At 43.1% G+C, this 19,537-nt stretch overlaps 1 protein-coding gene across 6 annotated transcripts in view; it reads left to right on the forward strand.

The window, feature by feature from the left end:
• The window catches only part of CEP128 (centrosomal protein 128), a 199,907-nt gene that overhangs the window by 6,222 nt on the left and 174,148 nt on the right, over nucleotides 1-19,537 (forward strand). For 5 of the 6 annotated variants that reach the window (XM_079988650.1, XM_079988651.1, XM_079988652.1 and 2 more), the window contains exons 2-7: nucleotides 1,191-1,337; nucleotides 1,942-2,028; nucleotides 3,398-3,521; nucleotides 4,026-4,144; nucleotides 4,360-4,451; nucleotides 7,309-7,384. In XM_079988650.1, the coding sequence (XP_079844776.1) occupies nucleotides 1,197-1,337; nucleotides 1,942-2,028; nucleotides 3,398-3,521; nucleotides 4,026-4,144; nucleotides 4,360-4,451; nucleotides 7,309-7,384 (639 nt within the window). In that variant the 5' untranslated portion in view covers nucleotides 1,191-1,196. The remainder of the gene's footprint in view (nucleotides 1-1,190; nucleotides 1,338-1,941; nucleotides 2,029-3,397; nucleotides 3,522-4,025; nucleotides 4,145-4,359; nucleotides 4,452-7,308; nucleotides 7,385-19,537) is intronic. The other variant, XM_079988649.1, reaches the window with a different exon arrangement.

Here is a 19,537-nt window from a genome sequence, read left to right on the forward strand (position 1 = left end):
GACCCCAGTTAAACTTGCCAAAATATACCATTTGTCTGATAATAAATGTTGGAAATGTAAAGAAAATGAAGGAACATTCTTTCACCTCTGGTGGACTTGCCCTAGAGTGAAGGCTTTCTGGGAAATGATATATAATGAGCTGAAAAAGGTATTTAAGTATACCTTCACTAAGAAACCAGAGGCCTTCCTTTTGGGTATTGTCGGCCAGAAGGTGTTAAGGAAGGACCGAACATTTTTTATGTATGCAACAACAGCAGCAAGGATACTTATCGCTAAGCACTGGAAAACCCAAGATCTACCCACACTGGAAGAGTGGCAGATGCAGCTGATAGACTATATGGAACTAGCCGAGATGACCGGCAGAATCTGAGACCTGGGAGAAGAGAAAGTTGAAGAAGACTGGAAGAAATTTAAAATTTATTTTAAAAAGCATTGTAATTTGATTGAATGTTAAGAAGGATGCTAGATCATAAATAATTGAGCACCACTAAACTAGATGGAATTAGGATGACAAGTGAGATTGAGGAAAAAACATAAACCTTTGGGAGAAATATTAGATTATATTTTAAATGAATGGGATACAAGAATGTAAACAAGATGATAAATTGCGGGTAAGAATTGACAATGATGCAAGTGGGAGCGGGAGACGTGAGGGAGTCCAATGAAGCTAAGAAAATATGTTATGATATATGTTTCATTGTTTTTTATTTCTGCATTTATGTTTAAAAATTTATATATATATATATATATATATATATATATGGATTTCATTGTCTTATGCTGTCAATTGCTTTGAAAATTGTGAAAGTAGAAAAGTGGCATGTAAACTTAAAACATAGGAACAAAGATATTGTAGGGGCCTCAGTGTGTGTATATTATGTTTGATAGAAGGTCATACCTTGCTCCTTCTCAACTCTTTTCTTGGGTTAAAGTTTACTGTTTACTTTGTTCCATAGAATTTATTGGGAGCCAATGGAAGTCAAGCCATCCCCAATCTGCTTATCCTCATCTAGGCTTTGGGTTTTTTTGGTATAATGCCAGAGTATGATATTTTGGGACATTTCATATGCCTGTTATTTGTTCTGTCCTCCATACTCTACAAATGGTTCTACTGTTTTATTTCTTACTGGGTTCTGAAAAGTACCTAATAAGTAGTTGAAATAAATTCCTCTGTTGCTTTGTTTCTGAAGATACCAATGGCCGATTCATCCAGCGAATCTGACAACTTCCATCGTAGAATTGGGAGGCGTGGTCCTATAAGGGCAACCAGAGTCCGAAATCATGGTGGTGCTGAAGATGTTACAGAGAAGATCCATACTTTAGCAAGCACATTACAGGTTGCTAACAGCACTACATTTTTCAAAGCATGTTTTTATGTTTCTTGTGCAAAGAAAAGAAAGGGCTTCAGGTCCATCCACTGTGTCACATGTCTTGCGGTGCTGTATCTGTGAGAAATATTGCTAGACACTTTAAAAAGTTTGGAGCATGTTGGAATAAACCAGAGAAATTACTGCAGTTATTTCTGCTAGCTGTTTAAATGACATGTTGCATTGGCACAAAATCATCTGGGCTACAGCCCAGAAGCATAGTTACCTGCTAATAAGTTCCATTGACATCAGAAAAATATCTGAGAAAAAGTATATATGCATAGAATCAGCGAGTAAGGCTATTACATTTCCTTCCTTTCATCCCTCACGGACCCACACAGTTGGGTTATCCACATCCATCCTCAATAAGAGCTGTCTTCATGCTGTCACCTGTGTTCATGAAGGATATGAGGCCTGTGTGCATGTTTGGATATGAAGCCTCTGTTCAGCATTTTCAAACACTGAGGTGCCTGATTTGGCATTAAGCAGAGTAGGAGAAGGTTTACAGGGGGGTAGTGTTTGTGGTTGAGGTTTTTCTTTTAATGATGTTTTCTTTTCCCATGTTTATCTTAAGGATACCAATCGAAACCTGAAACATGTGGACCAGATGCTGGGCCAGTATCGAGAATACAACAATGAACAGGCAGAAGCAATTGCAAATGTGAGCTGCTGTTGGTAAAATCTAAACTCACCAGCTTATGCCCCTAAACATTTTGTCTAGTCACACTTCTTTGAAGTCTCTCAGCCCCACTCACCTCACAGAGTGTTTGTTGTGGGGGAGGAAGGGAAAGGAGAATGTTCGCCGCTTTGAGACACCTTCGGGTAGTGATAAAGTGGGATATCAAATCCAAACTCTTCTTCTTCTAGTCCTTGGAGCTCTCCTCAGGCCGAACTGCTCACTTCCCCTGCTTCAGACCCCCAGGTGTTTTTGCCTGGCTGGAATGTGTCGTTGAACTCTGAGAATGCCTCTTGCTTGTCTGCTTGGAGGAGAAAAAGGAGTGCCTGAGTGTGTGTAGAAACTAACCTTCTTTCCGTAGGGAAATTTAGAATATGTTGCTCTGCCTGCTTTTCCCTGTGGACCTGCCTACTGCTGGCATGTGGCCCTCAGAAGATTGCTAAGAAGGGAATGTGGCCCTTGGGTGGAAACAGCTTCCCTATCCCTGCCGTACAGGGATCCTTCCTGCCCTAATGTAGTTAATTAATTAACAATTCAGTTTTTTACCTGTCCTTGACCGTAAGGTCCCAGGGCAGGTTGCAACAATTTAAAATATATCATTAAAGTATTTTTGCCCTTTTTGCTTGTACAGTGGTACCCCGGGTTAAGTACTTAATTCGTTCCGGAGGTCCGTTCTTAACCTGAAGCACCACTTTAACTAATGGGGCCTGCTGTGCCGCTGCTGCACGATTTCTTTTCTTATCCTGAAGCAAAGTTCTTAACCTGAAACACTATTTCTGGGTTAGCGGAGTCTGTAACCTGAAGCGTATGTAACCTGAAGCGTATGTAACCCGAGGTACCACTGTATTTTGTTTCTTAGAAAGAAAAAAATGGCCTTGGTCCACAAATCACAAACCTACCTTTGTGTCTAGAACATTCTCTCCTAGCCACTGTAGATCTAATAAACATAACAACTCAACATCTTGTTGCAACCGAGTTAAAAACTAACAGTGCTGCTAATGTGAGCTCATGAAAGCAGATGAAAAGTATACGAATTACATGTCTCATTCAGCATTTGGAGCAAATTCAAATGTTCATGGGGCATATCCCTCTCTGCACACGTGACAACTCTCCCAGATAGGACTTGAACATTTCAGAAACACCTCTCCCATGGTGATACTCTGTTATGCTAAGCATTTCAGCCAATGTGTGTTTGTTGTTATGTGGTGCCACAACTGCATGCTTTCTTTAGAAGTCATATCTATTCCTCCCCCTAACCCCACAGGTGTCAGTTAGCTATTCAGCTATTTATTGTGTCTGTTTGCATACAAAGTCTCTTGCTGTCCCCACCTAATGAGTCGTCGTTTTAATGTAGCTTAAAGAAACACTGGAGCAGTCCATAGGTCAACTAAGGAGCCAACGGTTATTGAGAAATTCTGGAGTAAGAAGTGCATCTCTTTCAAGCTTATATCCAAGTGACCTGGATGGTGGAGCCCCAGGTATGTTTCATTTAGCTCTGGTGTATCCAAACACTTGATTTTAAAAGATGCTGTTCAGTAACTTAATAAGCTAGTAGGCTGAAAAGTCTGATCCTGAAGCTGAGGCTCCAATACTTTGGCCACCTCATGAGAAGAGAAGACTCCCTGGAAAAGACCCTGATGCTGGGAAAGATGGAGGGCACAAGGAGAAGGGGACGACAGAGGATGAGATGGTTGGACAGTGTTCTCGAAGCTACAAACATGAGTTTGACTAAACTGCGGGAGACAGTGGAAGACAGAAGTGCCTGGCATGCTCTGGTCCATGGGGTCACAAAGAGTCAGACACGACTAAACAAGTAAACAACAACAGGCTGAAAGGTGTCATGTATGCATGAGTGTGGGGAGGTGGACTGCTTGAGTTCACTTAAAATATAGTTATGTGACTCTTCTATCACAATGTAAACTGTGTTTATGCATATTTCTTAAGAAGGTTATGCTAATTTGCCTTTCTTTTATCTTGTGAAGAAGGTCGTCATTTCCAGCCTACCTCTCCCCTCAGAGATTATAGCGACACCCTGGGTACGCGGCGGCGGCGGTCTAAGTCTGCTGTCCGATTTGTTGACCGTGGAGATAATCCAGATCAGGTAGGTAGCCATCCTTAACAGAAGGTAATAAACACCAAGCACATTTGTGCAGTCCCAGTAAACCATAGTTTGGCTTACCATGACGTGCGAACCAGACTGCTGTAAAAGTAGTTTGCACAAATGTCTCGTGTCTATGTGTGTGTGTGTGCAATGATTTTGAGTCAAAGAAACCTATCTGAATGCATGGTTTTAAACTCTGTGCTTTCCTACTGCAGCTGCACTCTTTACACCAGTCACTCAGAGATCTTAGCAGTGAACAAGTTCGTTTGGGAGACGACCTCAACAGAGAGCTTTCAAGAAGAAATCGGTATGGACAGAGTGTGATTTTGCTTGACAAAATAGTGTAGAAAATAGACTTTCCACTCAGAGCACTGGCCCTCCTCCAGACTATAAATTCCTAGTAGATTTTGACTGCTTGGTGAATTCATTGAGTGGTGCTTGTTGGGTAATATCTAGTTGATTTGAGAATCCAGTTCTAGGACTCCTTTGCATGAAACATTTTTATCATGTAGGAAAAAGTGTGAACACTTATCATATAGGAATTGCAGTTTAAGAACTCACTTTGCCATGATTACAAGGGGTTGGCAGCTTCTGCATGCAAAGAATGACAGGTACCCTATGCAGACATTGTCCTTGTGGGGAGAGCCTATACAGAGTGGGGTTGTGCCCACCTTATTAACTGAAATTCACTTTTGAATAGGGGCTTCCTTTCTAATTTCTAATATGCAGACGTGGGGATACAGGGTATAGCCCGTAACTGGTTGTGCTCTTTTATCTCTGGTCGGGGACAGAGGGTGGCACTAGGGAGGGAAATGTCGTCGCGCCACTCCTTGGTGTGTGGAGTGCCGCAGGGCGCAATTCTCTCCCCGATGCTTTTTAACATCTTTATGCGCCTCCTTGCCCAGATTATCCGGAGCTTTGGGCTGGGCTGTCACCAATATGCTGATGACACTCAGCTCTATCTGCTGATGGATGGCCACACCGACTCGACCCCGAACACACTGACCAGATGCTTGGAAGCTGTGGCTGGATGGTTTCGTGGGAGCCGATTGAAACTAAATCCTTCGAAGACAGAGGTCCTATGGCTAGGTCGGGATGGCATGGGGATGAGGGACCAACTCCCTTCTCTTGCGGGGGCCCAATTAGTGCCATTGACTTCCGTTAAGAGTTTGGGTGTAATCCTTGACGCCTCCCTTTCCATGGAGGCGCAGGTTACAGCAACAGCCAAGGTGACATTTTTCCACCTTCGCCGCATCGAGCAGTTGGTCCCTTACCTTTCCTGCCCTGACTTGGCCACAGTGATTCATGCGACGGTCATCTCCAGGCTTGACTACTGTAATTCGCTCTACGCGGGGGTGCCCTTGAAGCTGTCCCAGAAACTCCAGCGGGTACAGAATGCTGCAGCGAGGCTCCTCACGGGGTCTCTGCCATGGGAGCATATTCACCCAGTGCTTTTCAAGCTGCACTGGCTCCCGGTGGAGTACAGGGTCAGATTTAAGGTGCTGCTTTTGACCTTTTGACCTTTTGACCTTTAAAGCCCTTCACGGCCTAGGACCCTTGTACCTACGGGACCGCCTCTCCTGGTATGCCCCACGGAGAGCCTCAAGGTCCATAAATAACAACACCCTAGTGGTCCCGGGCCCTAAGGAAGTTAGATTGGCTTCGACCAGAGCCAGGGCCTTTTCAACTCTGGCTCCGGCCTGGTGGAACGCTCTGTCTCATGAGTCCAGGGCCCTGCAGGATCTGATTTCTTTCCGCAGGGCCTGTAAGACAGAGTTGTTCCACCTGACCTTTGGCTTGGAGCCAATTTGATTCCCTCCCTCCCTCTCTCTCTCTTTTTTTTCTTCTTTTCCTTCTCCTCCTGCGATGAGGCTACATTTTAATATTTTAATTGTTCCATTATTTTAATGTTGTATTTTATTTTTGTTTTTAAGTTTGTAATCATTCATCTTGTTTTTATTATTGCTTGTAAGCCGCTCTGAGCCTGGCCTTGGCTGGGGAGGGCGGGGTATAAATAAAAAATTATTATTATTATTATTATTATTAATTTGGAGGGGGGGAAAGGGGGGGATTACTTCACTCTGTGTTGCCAGCTGTGAGTTTCTCCTTTCTCTTTACACAAAAAGTGGTAATCTAAAAAAACTCAACAGGCAACAAAATAGTACAGAACTCTGTTTGTTTAGGGGGGTGCATATGCTATAGTGACAGGTGTTATGCAGATGTTACCGTATTTTTCGCCCTGTAGGATGCACCGGCCCATAGGACGCACCTAGTTTTTTTGGGGGGAAATAAAGAATTCCCCCCCAGCCGCGGGGCTGGGGTGGGGGAAGCCCGAGCTTTTAAAACGCACCTACCATAGTTTTTAGAGGAGAAAAGGATACCTGCCCGAAGCGTGGGGCATTCTGCTTCAGCCTATCCGCAGCCTAGGTAGCCCTGCGGGAACTCCCGCGGGCTCCCCAGGCTTGCACCGACCCCTCTCGCTCTCCAAGCTTCAGCGAAAGCCTGCATTCGCCCCATAGGACGCACACAGATTTCCCCTTCATTTTTGGAGGGGAAAAAGTGCGTCCTATAGGGTGAAAAATATGGTAAGTTTTATAGGCACAGTGTGGGGAGTGGGATTTGCCAACATGCCTCACGCCCCCATGTTGGATGTCACATACAAACTAGGCTCAGTCTAGATGGCAGGAAACCTCGGAACTGCAGATCAGATTTTGCAGATCAGAATTATGCACACTTGGCTCTATGTTCATCTGCTTCTATTCAAGCAAGATGTCTGACATGAGCATATCAGGCTTGTTGGCTCACCTGTGTGCCCCACCCTGCTCCCCCCTAGCAAATAGACTTTCCCTATTAAGGGCAATGGTGTCTCCATAACATTAATAAATTTAGTTCTGCATTGTTTTCTTGACTTAAAAAAAAAGCAACTGTCTTTTGTTTGCTGGAAAATAAGTTCATGGCTAGTAGTACTGAATAAAGCCGTGCCCCGTTTCTTTGTTTATAACTTAGTTGTGTTGCTCTACTGGAAATTTGCTATGCGAGAGTTTCTTCTAGCCAGAAGGGCTGTGTCCTGAAGTAATGACACTTTAACAGTAATGTTAAAAGAATCATTCGCACGATATATTTAGAAATGGTTTTCATTTTGTTTTCATGCTTCCTTTTGCAAGAAGAACTGATGCAGAAACAAAAAGGATGTTGGAAGACTTGTCTGACAAACTGAATGAATCCCAAAGACAGGATACGGTGAGTGCCTTGAAAAATTGGCATTTTGTTGTGGGGTGGGATGGAGGTGGCTTCTTGTAGGGCTGCTTTGCAATACTCTGTGCAGTTTGTAAACCGTATTGCAAACGATGGCATGTTAAAGCACCCCTAGAGCCAGGCAAAGTCTGAGCTTGTTAACTTGCTTGCCCTCTTCTCTTCTGTATATAATATTAAGACTGTCAAGTTTGGATTGTCTAAACTGAGTCAGTCAAAACAATCTCCTGCACAACTGGTTTTTGGCTCATGGACTGTTGAAGAAAGTGGATAATAGTAGCAGCCCTTCACGTTGGGATAACCCTTTCCATTATTTCAAGTGCTTCCCGTGCATTGCAAACCTTACCTTACAGTGTTGTTGTAAGTCAAGTCAGTATCATTACCCCCCCATATTGCATATTGCAGGGGGGGGTGTTGAGCCTGAGAGGGAATGGCTTGCCTAAAGCCAGCTAGTGGGTTTATGGCAAAAAAGAGATTCAAGCCAGGGGCTTCCTGATTCACAGCTCATCCTCTTATCCATTGCACTACACCAGCTCTCCATAAGACAAGAATGGGAAAACAGCATATAGATGTACTTAAGGACACAAGAGACTTTGCCTTCACTGCTAAATACTAGTACCAGAGATGACGTGTGATAAATGCACCCCTACAATAAAAACCCCACAATAAGAGGCTCTTGCAGTTTACAAGCTGGTGTGGAGGAGGTAGAAAATGCTGGGTGTTCCTTGGTCTTGAGGAAAGAAGGAAGAAATAGAATCATAGAATTGCAGAGTTGGAAGGGACCCAAGGGTCATCTAGTCCAGCCCCCCTGCAATGGTGGGAGCAGGGCTGGGGGTGGGTGGGTTGGAGTCCGGGCAGAGAAATACAGCAAGTAGCAGGCATTGGAAAAGAAGGAGCAATGGCAAATAGCCCACCAAAAGGACCACCCAGCCCTACAGCTATAAACTCATGAGAGGATACAGTGGTACCTCAGGTTACATACGCTTCAGGTTACAGACTCCGCTAACCCAGAAATAGCGCTTCAGGTTAAGAACTTTGCTTCAGGATGAGAACAGAAATTGTGCAGCGGCGGCGCAGCGGCAGCAGCAGGAGGCCCCATTAGCTAAAGTGGTGCTTCAGGTTTAGAACAGTTTCAGGTTAAGTACGGACCTCCGGCACGAATTAAGTACTTAACCTGAGGTACCACTGTATTAGTATAGTTGAGAGGACCGTAGCTCACTAGCAGGGCATCTGCAGAAGGTTCCGGGTTCAGTCCCCGGCACCCACAGGGAATGTCCCCTGTCTGAAACTCCTGAGAGCTGCTGCCAGGCCGTGTAGATAATATTGAGCTAGGTGTACACAATGGTTTGACTCCATGTAAAGCAGCTTCCTATGTTTTGAATGATGGACTCCTCCTCTCCTGTTTATTTTGTTGCTTTCTTTCTTGATGTGATGCCCTCTTGCTCAGAGGCCCATGTTTTCAGCAATAGCACTGGCGCTATTAGCACGAGAGCGGGAGCTCTTTCTAATGTCCCTGACGGCCTTAAGTCTTTCAGCTGCTCCTGGTCAGCCGCTTAAATTCAACAGAATGGACTTTCCCCCCTGAGGGACAAATGACATGTTTTACTGTAGCTGTATTAAACAATGCCCCGATGGATTCTCCTTGCTTGCAAAGGGCTCACAGGAGGAGAGACAGCGGATGAGCGGGGATTAAATCCTGCCGCCTTGGCTGCGCGATCCTGTTCCCTCCTGAGAGGAGAGCACGCAGCCAATGGAGGCTTAAACCCCAGCCTCCTACCCAACAATAAGTCTTGGATATATTTATTTGTGGTGACCCACTATACAAGTCTCCTGCTGGTTATAAGCAATCTTACGCAGTGCTCAGATGTACCTCAGTAAAGAATGGTTTGACATGGGCAGCAATATGTAACATGCAACATTGCGACTAACAAGGACGGCTGTGGATTTGTCCTTGAAGAAGATAGCGATGACAACTTTTATCCTTAGTTAAAATATTTGGGAGAACATACTTCAGCTTTCCCTATTCTTGAGGATTTGTGGAGGACGTTTTGACAACAACATACCAACTTAATAAAAAGTGTTGTCATGGAATCAAAGCACTCTTTCATTTTCATCCCCTTGGCTTTTTATTACACATAGAATCCGTTGCATCTGTCAAATTGTTTTACTCAGTTTGTTGCTCACACTTGAGTATTACATGTTTTTGCCTGTTTATCTTTAAATGCTGAAGGTGTTTTTTTTTTTCCAGAGGAAATGACTTATTACTGACAACAATCATGTCTAGAAATTTTACCACAGTCATAGGCTGTAAACAAAGACAGTGCCTAATTTAATCCTTCAAGGTGATACCTCTACCCTTTTGTAAAGATCTGGAAGGATATATGTTGACAGATTAAGTGGGGTGAGGTAAGAGAGTATTTTATACAGTGGTTCCTCGGTTTACGAACTTAATCCATTCCTGAAGTCCATTCTTAAACCAAATCTGTTCTTAGACCGAGGTGCGCATTCCCTAATGATGCCTCCCACCGCTGGTACCCTTCCACCGTCTGGCTTCCGTTCGTAGACCGAAGTAAAGTTTGTAAACCGGAACACTACTTCTGGTTTTGCGGAGTTCGTAAACCAAATAGTTCGTAAATGGGACTTTTTGTAAACCGAGGTACCACTGTATATGGAATGTTACCTCAATTGCTGCTCAGTGTCAGATCGGGGGCTATATGATGAAAAATTTAGTGTGTTAAACAGAAGACAGGCTATATTTTGGCTTCTCTGGACTATTGTCCAAAAATAAAATCTCAAAATTAAATTTTTCCAGCTCATGTGACCTACTCCTGACATCAGATGGACCGAAAGGCTATAAAAACAACCCATAACTACAACCCTAATTCATTTATTTAACCCAAATAGTAATGGCCACCCATTCTGGCCCATAGAACATTTCCGCTGTGATATCAGTATGCGCTTTTTAAAATTATGTGGATCTATGGAATAAAGATAATCAAAATGCAATCTAAAAAAAAGAAGACATTTAAAAGCTTGCTTTTCATTGTTCAGAAGCCCTAAAATCAAAACAAATCTCAGTCGGAAAGGCTGAGTTTTTGAGAGTTGCATTGAAAGACAACCCATGGAAAGCCTCAGGGTTAAACTCAACCCCCCGCATTGCAGCACAATCTGCAAATGAGAAAACATCATGGAGTGACATGTCTTCAGATTATTACTTGTGTAATGGGGGAACTGCTGTGTGTAAAATTAAATACTGACATCAAAACCTCACAACGTTATCATTCCCTGTTGGCTTTGCAAATAATAATAAAAGAGTTACATAAGTCAAAGGGAGCTGTGAAAATGTGTGTTTGCGTGTGATACAGGTGAGGCAGTAGTTGTTGGTTTGTTTGTTTTTAACAAAAAAAAGTCTTTAACTGAGCAGGCCTCAGCCTTATGGATGTCTGCTATTGGAGGTAGTAGGCCTCTGAATGCTGCTTGGTGGGGATCAGAAGTGGGTGAGTGCTGTGCTCATGTCTATCTTATGAGTTTCCTACTGAGGCATCTGGCTGGCTCTTTTACTGGTAGAGCACGTCCTTTGCATACAAAATTTCCTAAGCTTAAGTCCCTGGCATCTTCAGTTAGTGATGGGAGAGGCCTCTGTAGATAAGAGACAGAGATGGATGGACCAAATGGTCTCATTCTGTGTCAGGCAACTTCTGTGTCCCTAAATGTATCTTTTAAAAATAAACATCTCTGCCCCCAAACCCAGCCTCTTGCCTTCCACAGATTTTTTTTTTATAAAAAAAAAATCATTTGCAATAATTTCTAGCAGAAGGCTTATTCCATTTCCGAAGAAGAAATTCAGGAAGTTTCGGAAAGTGCTGAGATGAGGGACACTTGTGCCAACTGGAAGTCTTCATTATTTCTACAAATTTACAGTACAATGCAGTATGATGTTAGCATGCAGGCAAGTACTGTCAACATAGTAATTAAAACTGATCTGGAGCTGCCAAGGCAAAAAGAACAAAGAACAATTTTGTGGCACACAGCTCTGTTTGTTTGTTTGTACTTGTTACGTTACAGTGATTAATTATTCTTGATGAAGTTGGCCGATTTTGTCTACGCATGCCAGAGGATCCATGCAGAGCGGGGGAAGCATTGGCAAGCTTGTGCAGGGCGGGGGTGGGGGGGGGCAGCCCTCAAGCTTTGCAGAAGTGCATAAAAACCTTTATTTTTGTGGAAAGAAACTAAGCAGAGGGAGGACTGAAAAGAGCCCAATGAGAATGAAACATGCTTAGCGACTACAGGCTGCTGAGTGTTTGTTGGGAAGCTGGGGTGGGGAGAGCAAAAAACAGTGGAGGGGAGAATGGACTGTCCAGAAAGAGGGCCTAGTGGCTGAAACCCCAAACAGGGTCAGTCTACATGCCAACATTTTCTTGCAGGTCCCATTTCATAGAATCAGAGAAATGTAGGGTTGGAAGGGGTCCCGAGGGTCATCTAGTCCAACCCCCTGCAGTGTAGGAATCTCAACTAACAAAACAACAATAAATAAACCTATGGTCACATAAAGCACCGTCAATAAACACACAAGACATAACCGGCTGTGTTCTTAAATAAATAAGGTATACTATTCATTGTATCAAATTGTAAATTTCAACAGAAGTAACTCATAAAGTTCAACAAACGAACAAAGCAGAAGACCCAGTGGATCAGATCATTCTCTAGTCAGTTCTAGTCAAATCCTTTCATAGTAGTAGCTGCTATTATGTCATAAGATCCACTGTCTTGTAATATCACACATGTGCTTTAACTACTGATGAAGCCCAGGATGGCGAAACAAGCCCAATATTCCGGAAATCCTTGTCTAGACTCTGTGAAAGGATTTTGTGGAACTATAACAACCTTTCATGTGGATTGTTTGGACTTTGTGAACAGACAGGTGGAATAGACACCATTACACAGATGGACCTTATGCATGAACTGACTAGAGAATGATCTGATCCACTGGGTCTTCTGCTTTGTTCGTTTGTTGAACTTTATGAGTTACTTCTGTTGAAATTTACAATTTGATACAATGAACAGTATACCTTATTTATTTAAGAACACAGCCGGTTACGTCTCGTGTGTTTATTGATGGAATCTTAACTAAAGCATCCATGACAGATGGCCATCCAATCTCTCCTTAAAAAGCTTCAATGCAGGGGAGGCCACCACCTCCTGAGGGAGTCCGTTCCACTGCTGAACAGCTCTTACTGTCACAAAGTTCTTCTTAGTTGGAATCTTCTTTCTTGTAACCTGAAGCCATTGCCTTGAGTCCTACCCTCCAGAGCAGGAATAAACAAGCTCGCTCCCTCTTCCCTTGAGATATTCGAAGATGACTGTCATATCTCCTCTCAGCCTCCTCTTTTCCAGGCTAAACATCCCCAACTCCTTCAACCGTTCTTCATTCGGCTTGCTTCTCTTTTTTCTTTACCGTTTACGGTTTGTGTGCTGTTAGAGATAAATGCAATTTATTATTATAATTAGGAAACTAGGAAGCTGTTTTATAGTGAGTCTATGACCACTTGTCCATGTATCTCTGTATTGTCTGCAATGACTAGCAGTGTTTCTCTAGGGTTTTGGGTAGGGAACATTCTTAGCCTTAGCTGGGGATTGAACCTGGGACCTTCTGCAAGCCAAGCAGATGTCCTGCAGTGGATTTCTGTATCTTTTGTTGCCATGTCTATTAAAATGGCTGCTCTCCAGGGGCATGTGGGCTTGTTGATTATGCTACTAAGAGCCTGTGACACTTATACATTTCTTTATCAGATGCATGAAAAGGACAGTAAGGATGTTGGATATATATAGAATGTGTGATTTGTTAAGATTACTTTGTAAACCTAAAGGGGGGAGAACAGCTGTTAGTGCTGCTTCCAACTGTGTTGATACAAGTCCTGAAAACTCATTTGAATTTTACCATGTATATATATCACCCTGAAACATGGGTGGCTTTGAAGGGTTTGCGAGAAGAAATATATGTTTCCCTGTACAAAACTTGAGCATTTTGTTTGGAAAACTCTGGCATCTGAGGATTTGCAGTTATTAGCCCTATTTTAGTTCTTTGATCTCTGCTCTCTGCTCTCCCCACATATGAGATATCTGCATTGAATTAAAGTGCCTTAAATTAAATTGCATTGAATTAAAACAGTAGTAGATTAGTATTATCTGTTGTAATAAAAGAGCAACATTATTTGCACTTGAATTTCAAATCCATTTATTTGTCTAAGTAAACTAGGAAGGATGCCCATTCTCAGCCTTGAATTTTGCGATAATTAATAAAATTGCAATCAACTTACACAAACACTGTAACTATTTTGTTTTAGCAGAGAGCAGGTATGGATTTTTTTTTTTGCAATGACGTAGTGCTGTATTTAACAAATGCTCACAGTAACAAAGATGAAATTGATAAAGTTGTTTGGTGACATACATAAGCTTAGACAAAGCAGCAGTTATTGGATCATATGTTAAGAAAGAATTTTGCATCAACAATAACTTGTTCTAAGTGAGTCCAGTCACACAACTAGGGGTATTATTTAAGCAAAATTACGTTACAAGAATACCTTTCCAACTTGGATGTTGAAAAAAAAAAAGGAATTATATTATGGGATAGAATTTTAAAATATCCTTTTTGAGGAAGACTTAATGCAGCCATAATATTTTTCCTGTTTAACTTCTAGTTTCGTTAGGTTTTAAAGGAGCAGCAAGGAGTGCAGAAAAAGGTCTCAGTTTATTTTTCATTGCAAACAAGCAAGTTGTGAAGGGACAGATGAGGAGTTTGGTGCGATGTAAAGGGAAGGGGGTTTGGTGTGGGGGAAGGTGTGGGGGAAGGGCAGTTGGCAAAGGGGTTGGTGGATGAGCTGACAAGTGGAATGAGCAATGGGGCATCTGCCAGTTAATAAAATTTATGAAACCAACTTAGTAGAAAGTGGTAGTTTGAACAATTAATGAAATTATAAATCGAAGGCTTTTGCATGATCCAGCAACGTGCCCCCATATTATGAATTGAGCTTTCCCAGAAACTATGCATGTATTCCCTTTTGTGCAGGTGTGCTGATGGGATCTTTGCTTGCACATAGCAGCTTTGGAAACTTCTACAGCATTAGCTGGTGAATTGGCATCTCCAACCAACCAGGGATGGTTCCCACAGGTGCTTAAATGCACATGAGCAGCACCAGTTTAATAGGTGTCATTGAAACAGTGCTGATGGGTTGGGGAAGGGGGTGGGGGCGAGCTCCCTTCCCCAGACAGTCACAAGTATTGATTGTTTGGGTTGGGGATGAAGGCATCTCAGAGAGTTGACTCTCACCAGCACTTTGCGGAACATGGCATGCCTTTGCCTTTTGGCTTCTCTCTGGGAATCTGCTTTTGCTGCTGTGGCTCAATAGTTTAACGGTGAGAATTTGGGAATGGCCATGAGGACTGTTTTGGCCTCAGCAGCCAGTCTTGGCTTCTGCTGTGTCTTTGTATAGTCCTTTGTCCAAGTGTCCTTTATACTCTACCCAGATGACCTTTGGACTGTGAAGTCTAGGTACTCTGCCTGAGATTTAGGCTCCAGGCCCCTCTTGAGCTTTAAAGAGAGACTGGGACTCCGGAGCGAAGCATCAAGAAGCAGTGTGAAGACCCCTTTCGCTGTGAGCGAAACCCATAGGTGTGCAGCGTAGGCAACCAACAAAGGTGCCACCATCTTCTGATCTTGTGCTGGTCTCAGTGAAGCATGGAATTTCAGAGATTTATAGACCTGATCCTCTATTGACAAAGGGCAGGCCATGGAGCAGGGGTGGCTAACCTGTGTCTTTCCCTCTCTGGTTGGGCTCCCCCTCCCTTCAGCCCTTTCATGTGTGTGCAGCAGGACTCTTGACACTCTCCTCACCTCCGGCAGCATCCACTTGTGCTGCTCAACAAGCTGTTCTTGAAACTCGAGGGAGCTTTGTGAACAGAGCTGGACAAACTGTAAGGACCTGTGACCTAAATACAAATGAGGAACCCTTGGCTTGCAAATGGATGCAGTGGCGCATTCTCAAGTGGGTTTTCTGATTCTACTGCCGTCTCTTGTTGGATTGCATTTTCTAGAGCAGCACAAGCCCGAAAACACCTGTCTCATGTCCGACATGTGCAGTTGTGCTTTAGCCTTGTATGCAGCCATTGCCTGCGTAAGGGGCTGGTTGTGAGTTGGGGCAACTGTCTCCCCGGCACTTCTAGAATACAGCCTCTGCCCCCTCTTTATTTGGTGTTTCATCCTTGGAATTCCTATGTTGGAAGTTTACATATTTTTATTCTTTTGACTGAAGTTCCTGTTGATTGCATACTGTGGACTGCAATTTCAGTTCTCTCAAGTTCTGTTCCATGGCTACAGCTGCTTAGACTTTTAACTGCCCTTGACTCTAGCGTGCTGTTTTTTAAGTACTTGTAATGATTGGTTTCTTTTGGAGCATTGCTTGAAAACCTTCCATCTAATGTTGTTTGAAAAGTAATTTGGCTCCAATAAATCGGGAATTAACCTTCAGTAATCATGGATTAATCATCCATTCTTGATACTTTGTAAATGTCTTTCCCTAAAAGAGAAAGCAAGGAGAGTGCTTTCCACAACAGTGTAGCTCAGATTGCTTTTGCAAAGAACACAGAATGCCAATGAAATAAAGGACTAAATATATATAACAATCTTAGGTGTTTTTAAAAACATGGGTTCAGTTCCGAAGAACCGTGAGCAGAAGGGGGAAAAGCATTACTGCTGTTTTGTCAGCTCTGTGATGCTGCACTGTAAAAAAAAAAGTCTCCCATTTGCATGCGTTTAAACTAGGAATTGCATTATAACGTGATTAGCAAGGTGAACAAGGAAGATACAGGGTGTGCAGCATATAAACTCTAGTTGCTCTTTGAAAAAGTGCTTGTGCAAAGTCTTGCATAAGAGTCTGAGCATTGGCAAGGACTTTGCTGAATTTGGGGGTCATTCCTTGCACATCCTCCTTCTTCCAGGTTGTAAACTGTTCTTCCATGAGTAGGTGATGTTTTTGGCGGGCGAAAGGGCACTTTGAGACTCAAGCCAAGGAGATGACATTGGTGTGTTCGGTTAAATTATGAATTTAGGGCTGACCTTTTTGTTGCGACAATTCCAACCAAGTATAAATGGTAAAGAAGCAGTTTAAAGACAGTGGAAACTATAGTATAGTTTCAGTAAGTACAGACATTTTGGAAGGAAAAACACAACCTATACTACATCTAACCTTCATAATTGTGGACGTTGGTTATGATTGTAGTGCCAACTCCAAATATGACTTAACATTTATTGTTTGCAAATCATATGGATAAATGTTGCTGCAAAATGTACTATGACGCCATGAATACAGTTCTGCAGCATGGAAACTGCAATAAAAAGCAATAACTACCATAAAGCTATAATAAGTCCCATGTTTGCATAGAATGTTCAACTCCCTGCTCACTGCTAGAGGGCAGTGTCTGCAAATAGATGAGGAAAGGAAAGAATGAAAACCGCAATCTAGGGAAGTATTATTTTCCTGTTTTCTTTCCCTGTAAAGCATAGAAATAATTACAGCAAATAATTCTTCTGATCATATTACTGCAGTTACTGATTCATTCAGTCATATTTTTTATTATTTTAAGGCCAGAGGCTATTCTAGTTCAGTTCTTGATTTGTCATTTAGCAAAGTTACAACAACAAAAATCCTGGCAGTGGTATATGGAATTTCAGTGTGGTTTCACAAAAATCTAATTTTCACATTATGGTAAGTTGTCTCTGATCCAGTTCCACATGTGTACAACCAGTGACCCTAGATGGGGTTGCACATTTCCATCCATATCAAAAGACTCATCCTGCCATTATAATGTGGTCCAAATGTGAGTCTTGTCATCCAGATGCACATTTGCACCTGGAATACCTGCAGGCTTGTGAAACCTGCTTCTGCCTATGAATCTCTCTTTGCTCTGTTAGGGTGGCAGTGTGATCATACTTGACCAAGGATTTGTCAACACACACACACTCACACACATTTTGTTTGAAGGCACATGGCGCTGCAACCTTGTTGTAAATAAGCAGGTCAGGATCTGAATGGGAGACCACCTGGGGACGCATTAAGCTTCACAAGATAAAAATTTGTAAGAAGTATATTGCTGGATTCTAAGACTAATACAAGTTCTGCATATTTTATTTGTCATAATTATATTTGCTTTTTTGAGTTGTGAGAAATAGCTATGCAGGGCAGTGGAGCCTCACTGGTGACCAGATTTCCAGCTCATTCCAACTCTGGCTTCTGAGGCTTCTCCAGGCTGTATGCTCAAGGCTGTGATCAAATGTTCCTTCTGCTTTTTTTTTCCTTTTAAGAAGAAGAAAGTTGAGATTCTCTTCACCCAAATGCTGCACATGTACCGTGTGGGTGCAGACATGCCACACGCAGACATACTAATGGCCTGTTGCTCTGAAGCTTTCTTTTCCTGCCTTTTGTGTTCAAATATTTTGGAGGTCCCAAGTCGCAAGGTGGTTAGATTGGTCTCAACTAGGGCCACAGCCTTTTCAGTACTGGCCCCGACTTGGTGGAACACTCTGTCACAAGAGATTAGGGCCCTGCAGGACTTGACCTCTTTCTGCAGGCCCTGCAAGACAGAGCTGTTCTGCCTGGCCTTTGGTTTGGACTCAGTCTGACCCTTAGGTTTCCCTCTCCTTACGGTTTTGATCTATGGGCTACTTTTAAAATGAGGCTGCATTTTAAATTGCATTTAAACCTGTATTTTAAATTGCCCCCCCCATTATGTTTTTACTGTAATTTTACTGGTGTTAGCTGCCCTGAGCCCGTCTCTGGCCGGGGAGGGTGGGGTATAAATAAAATTAATTATTGTTAACCTTGTACTCGCATGCAAAGCAATACATGGTAACATGCCTCATGTGTGGCAGTGGTCAACTGGTCAAAAGAACCCAGTCTGTTACCAAAGAGATTTTGGGTTTTAGCAGATGCAGATTGATTGCAATGCTTTTTAAGTTCTTCGTGGCTCAGGTTACGCCCCCAAGTGAATTAAGCAGCACTCTCTGTCACAGCTCCACCCAAACGCCCTGGGCAAGGCCCTGAAATTAGGCAAGGGAGAGAAAGTCTTATAGAATCATAGAAATGTAGAATTGGAAGGGAACCTGAGGGGTCATCTAAGCCCAACCCCTTGCAATGTATGAATCCTGCCCATAACCATCCCTGGGTGGGCTTGAACCACAAACCTTCTGGTTAACAGCCAGATGCACGGACCCACTACGCCACAGACTCCGAAGAAAATGCTGCCTTCGGCCGGGGTCCCATGTGAATCAAACTGTACAATGAGACTCAGTCTCCAAACTCCCCAAGGCAGCCCAAATTTGTTTGCTGCATTTATATACTGTATATACTAGAGTATAAGCTGATTTTTTCAGCACATTTTTTATGGTGAAAAAGCCCCCCTCGGCTTATACTCAAGTGAGGGTCCTTTCAGGCTGCTCCTTCCTCCTCCACCACCTTTGCTGCTGTCGGTGGCGGAGGAGGAGGAATGAGCAGCCTGAAAGCAGCCCTTTCGGGCTGCTTGTACCTCCGCCACTGCCGCCACCACCAGGTTTGTGGTGTGGTGAAACGGCTTATACTCGAGTCAATAAGTTTTCCCAGTTTTTTGTGGTAAAATTAGGTGCCTCGGCTTATATTCGGGTCGGCTTATATTCGAGTATATACAGTCGCATCTTTCTGCCAACATACCTGAGGCAGTTTACATTTTTAAAAGACTAAGACAAATAAATGGCATGGAGTGCAAGGCTTGGGGAAGTGGGGACAGTCCAACTGGAGCTGATCCTGTAGTTGTCTTTGCATACTTGCTTTGCTTTCTTTCTCCTTCCCGTGGGGCAGGTGTTTCTCTTGGCTCTGTGAAGGGAGGTGGTGTTGGAGGGCACAGACGACCTGAGTGGAGCTCCCCGCTCTCATTTTTCCTCTTCTTTACCACAAGGCAGATAGGCATTTCATTGCTAACCAACGGAGGACTTCACAATTGTATTTAGGCCTTTGCATTTACTTTGCTAGAAAAACGAGCTGTCTTTTTTTTTTAAAAAAAAACAACAACCACAAACTTTCAATACCATGCTAACGGAAGAATTTCCCTTCTCCC

This window comes from Podarcis cretensis (genome assembly GCF_951804945.1).
Source record: "Podarcis cretensis genome assembly, chromosome: 1".
Taxonomy (NCBI): Eukaryota; Metazoa; Chordata; class Lepidosauria; order Squamata; family Lacertidae; genus Podarcis; species Podarcis cretensis.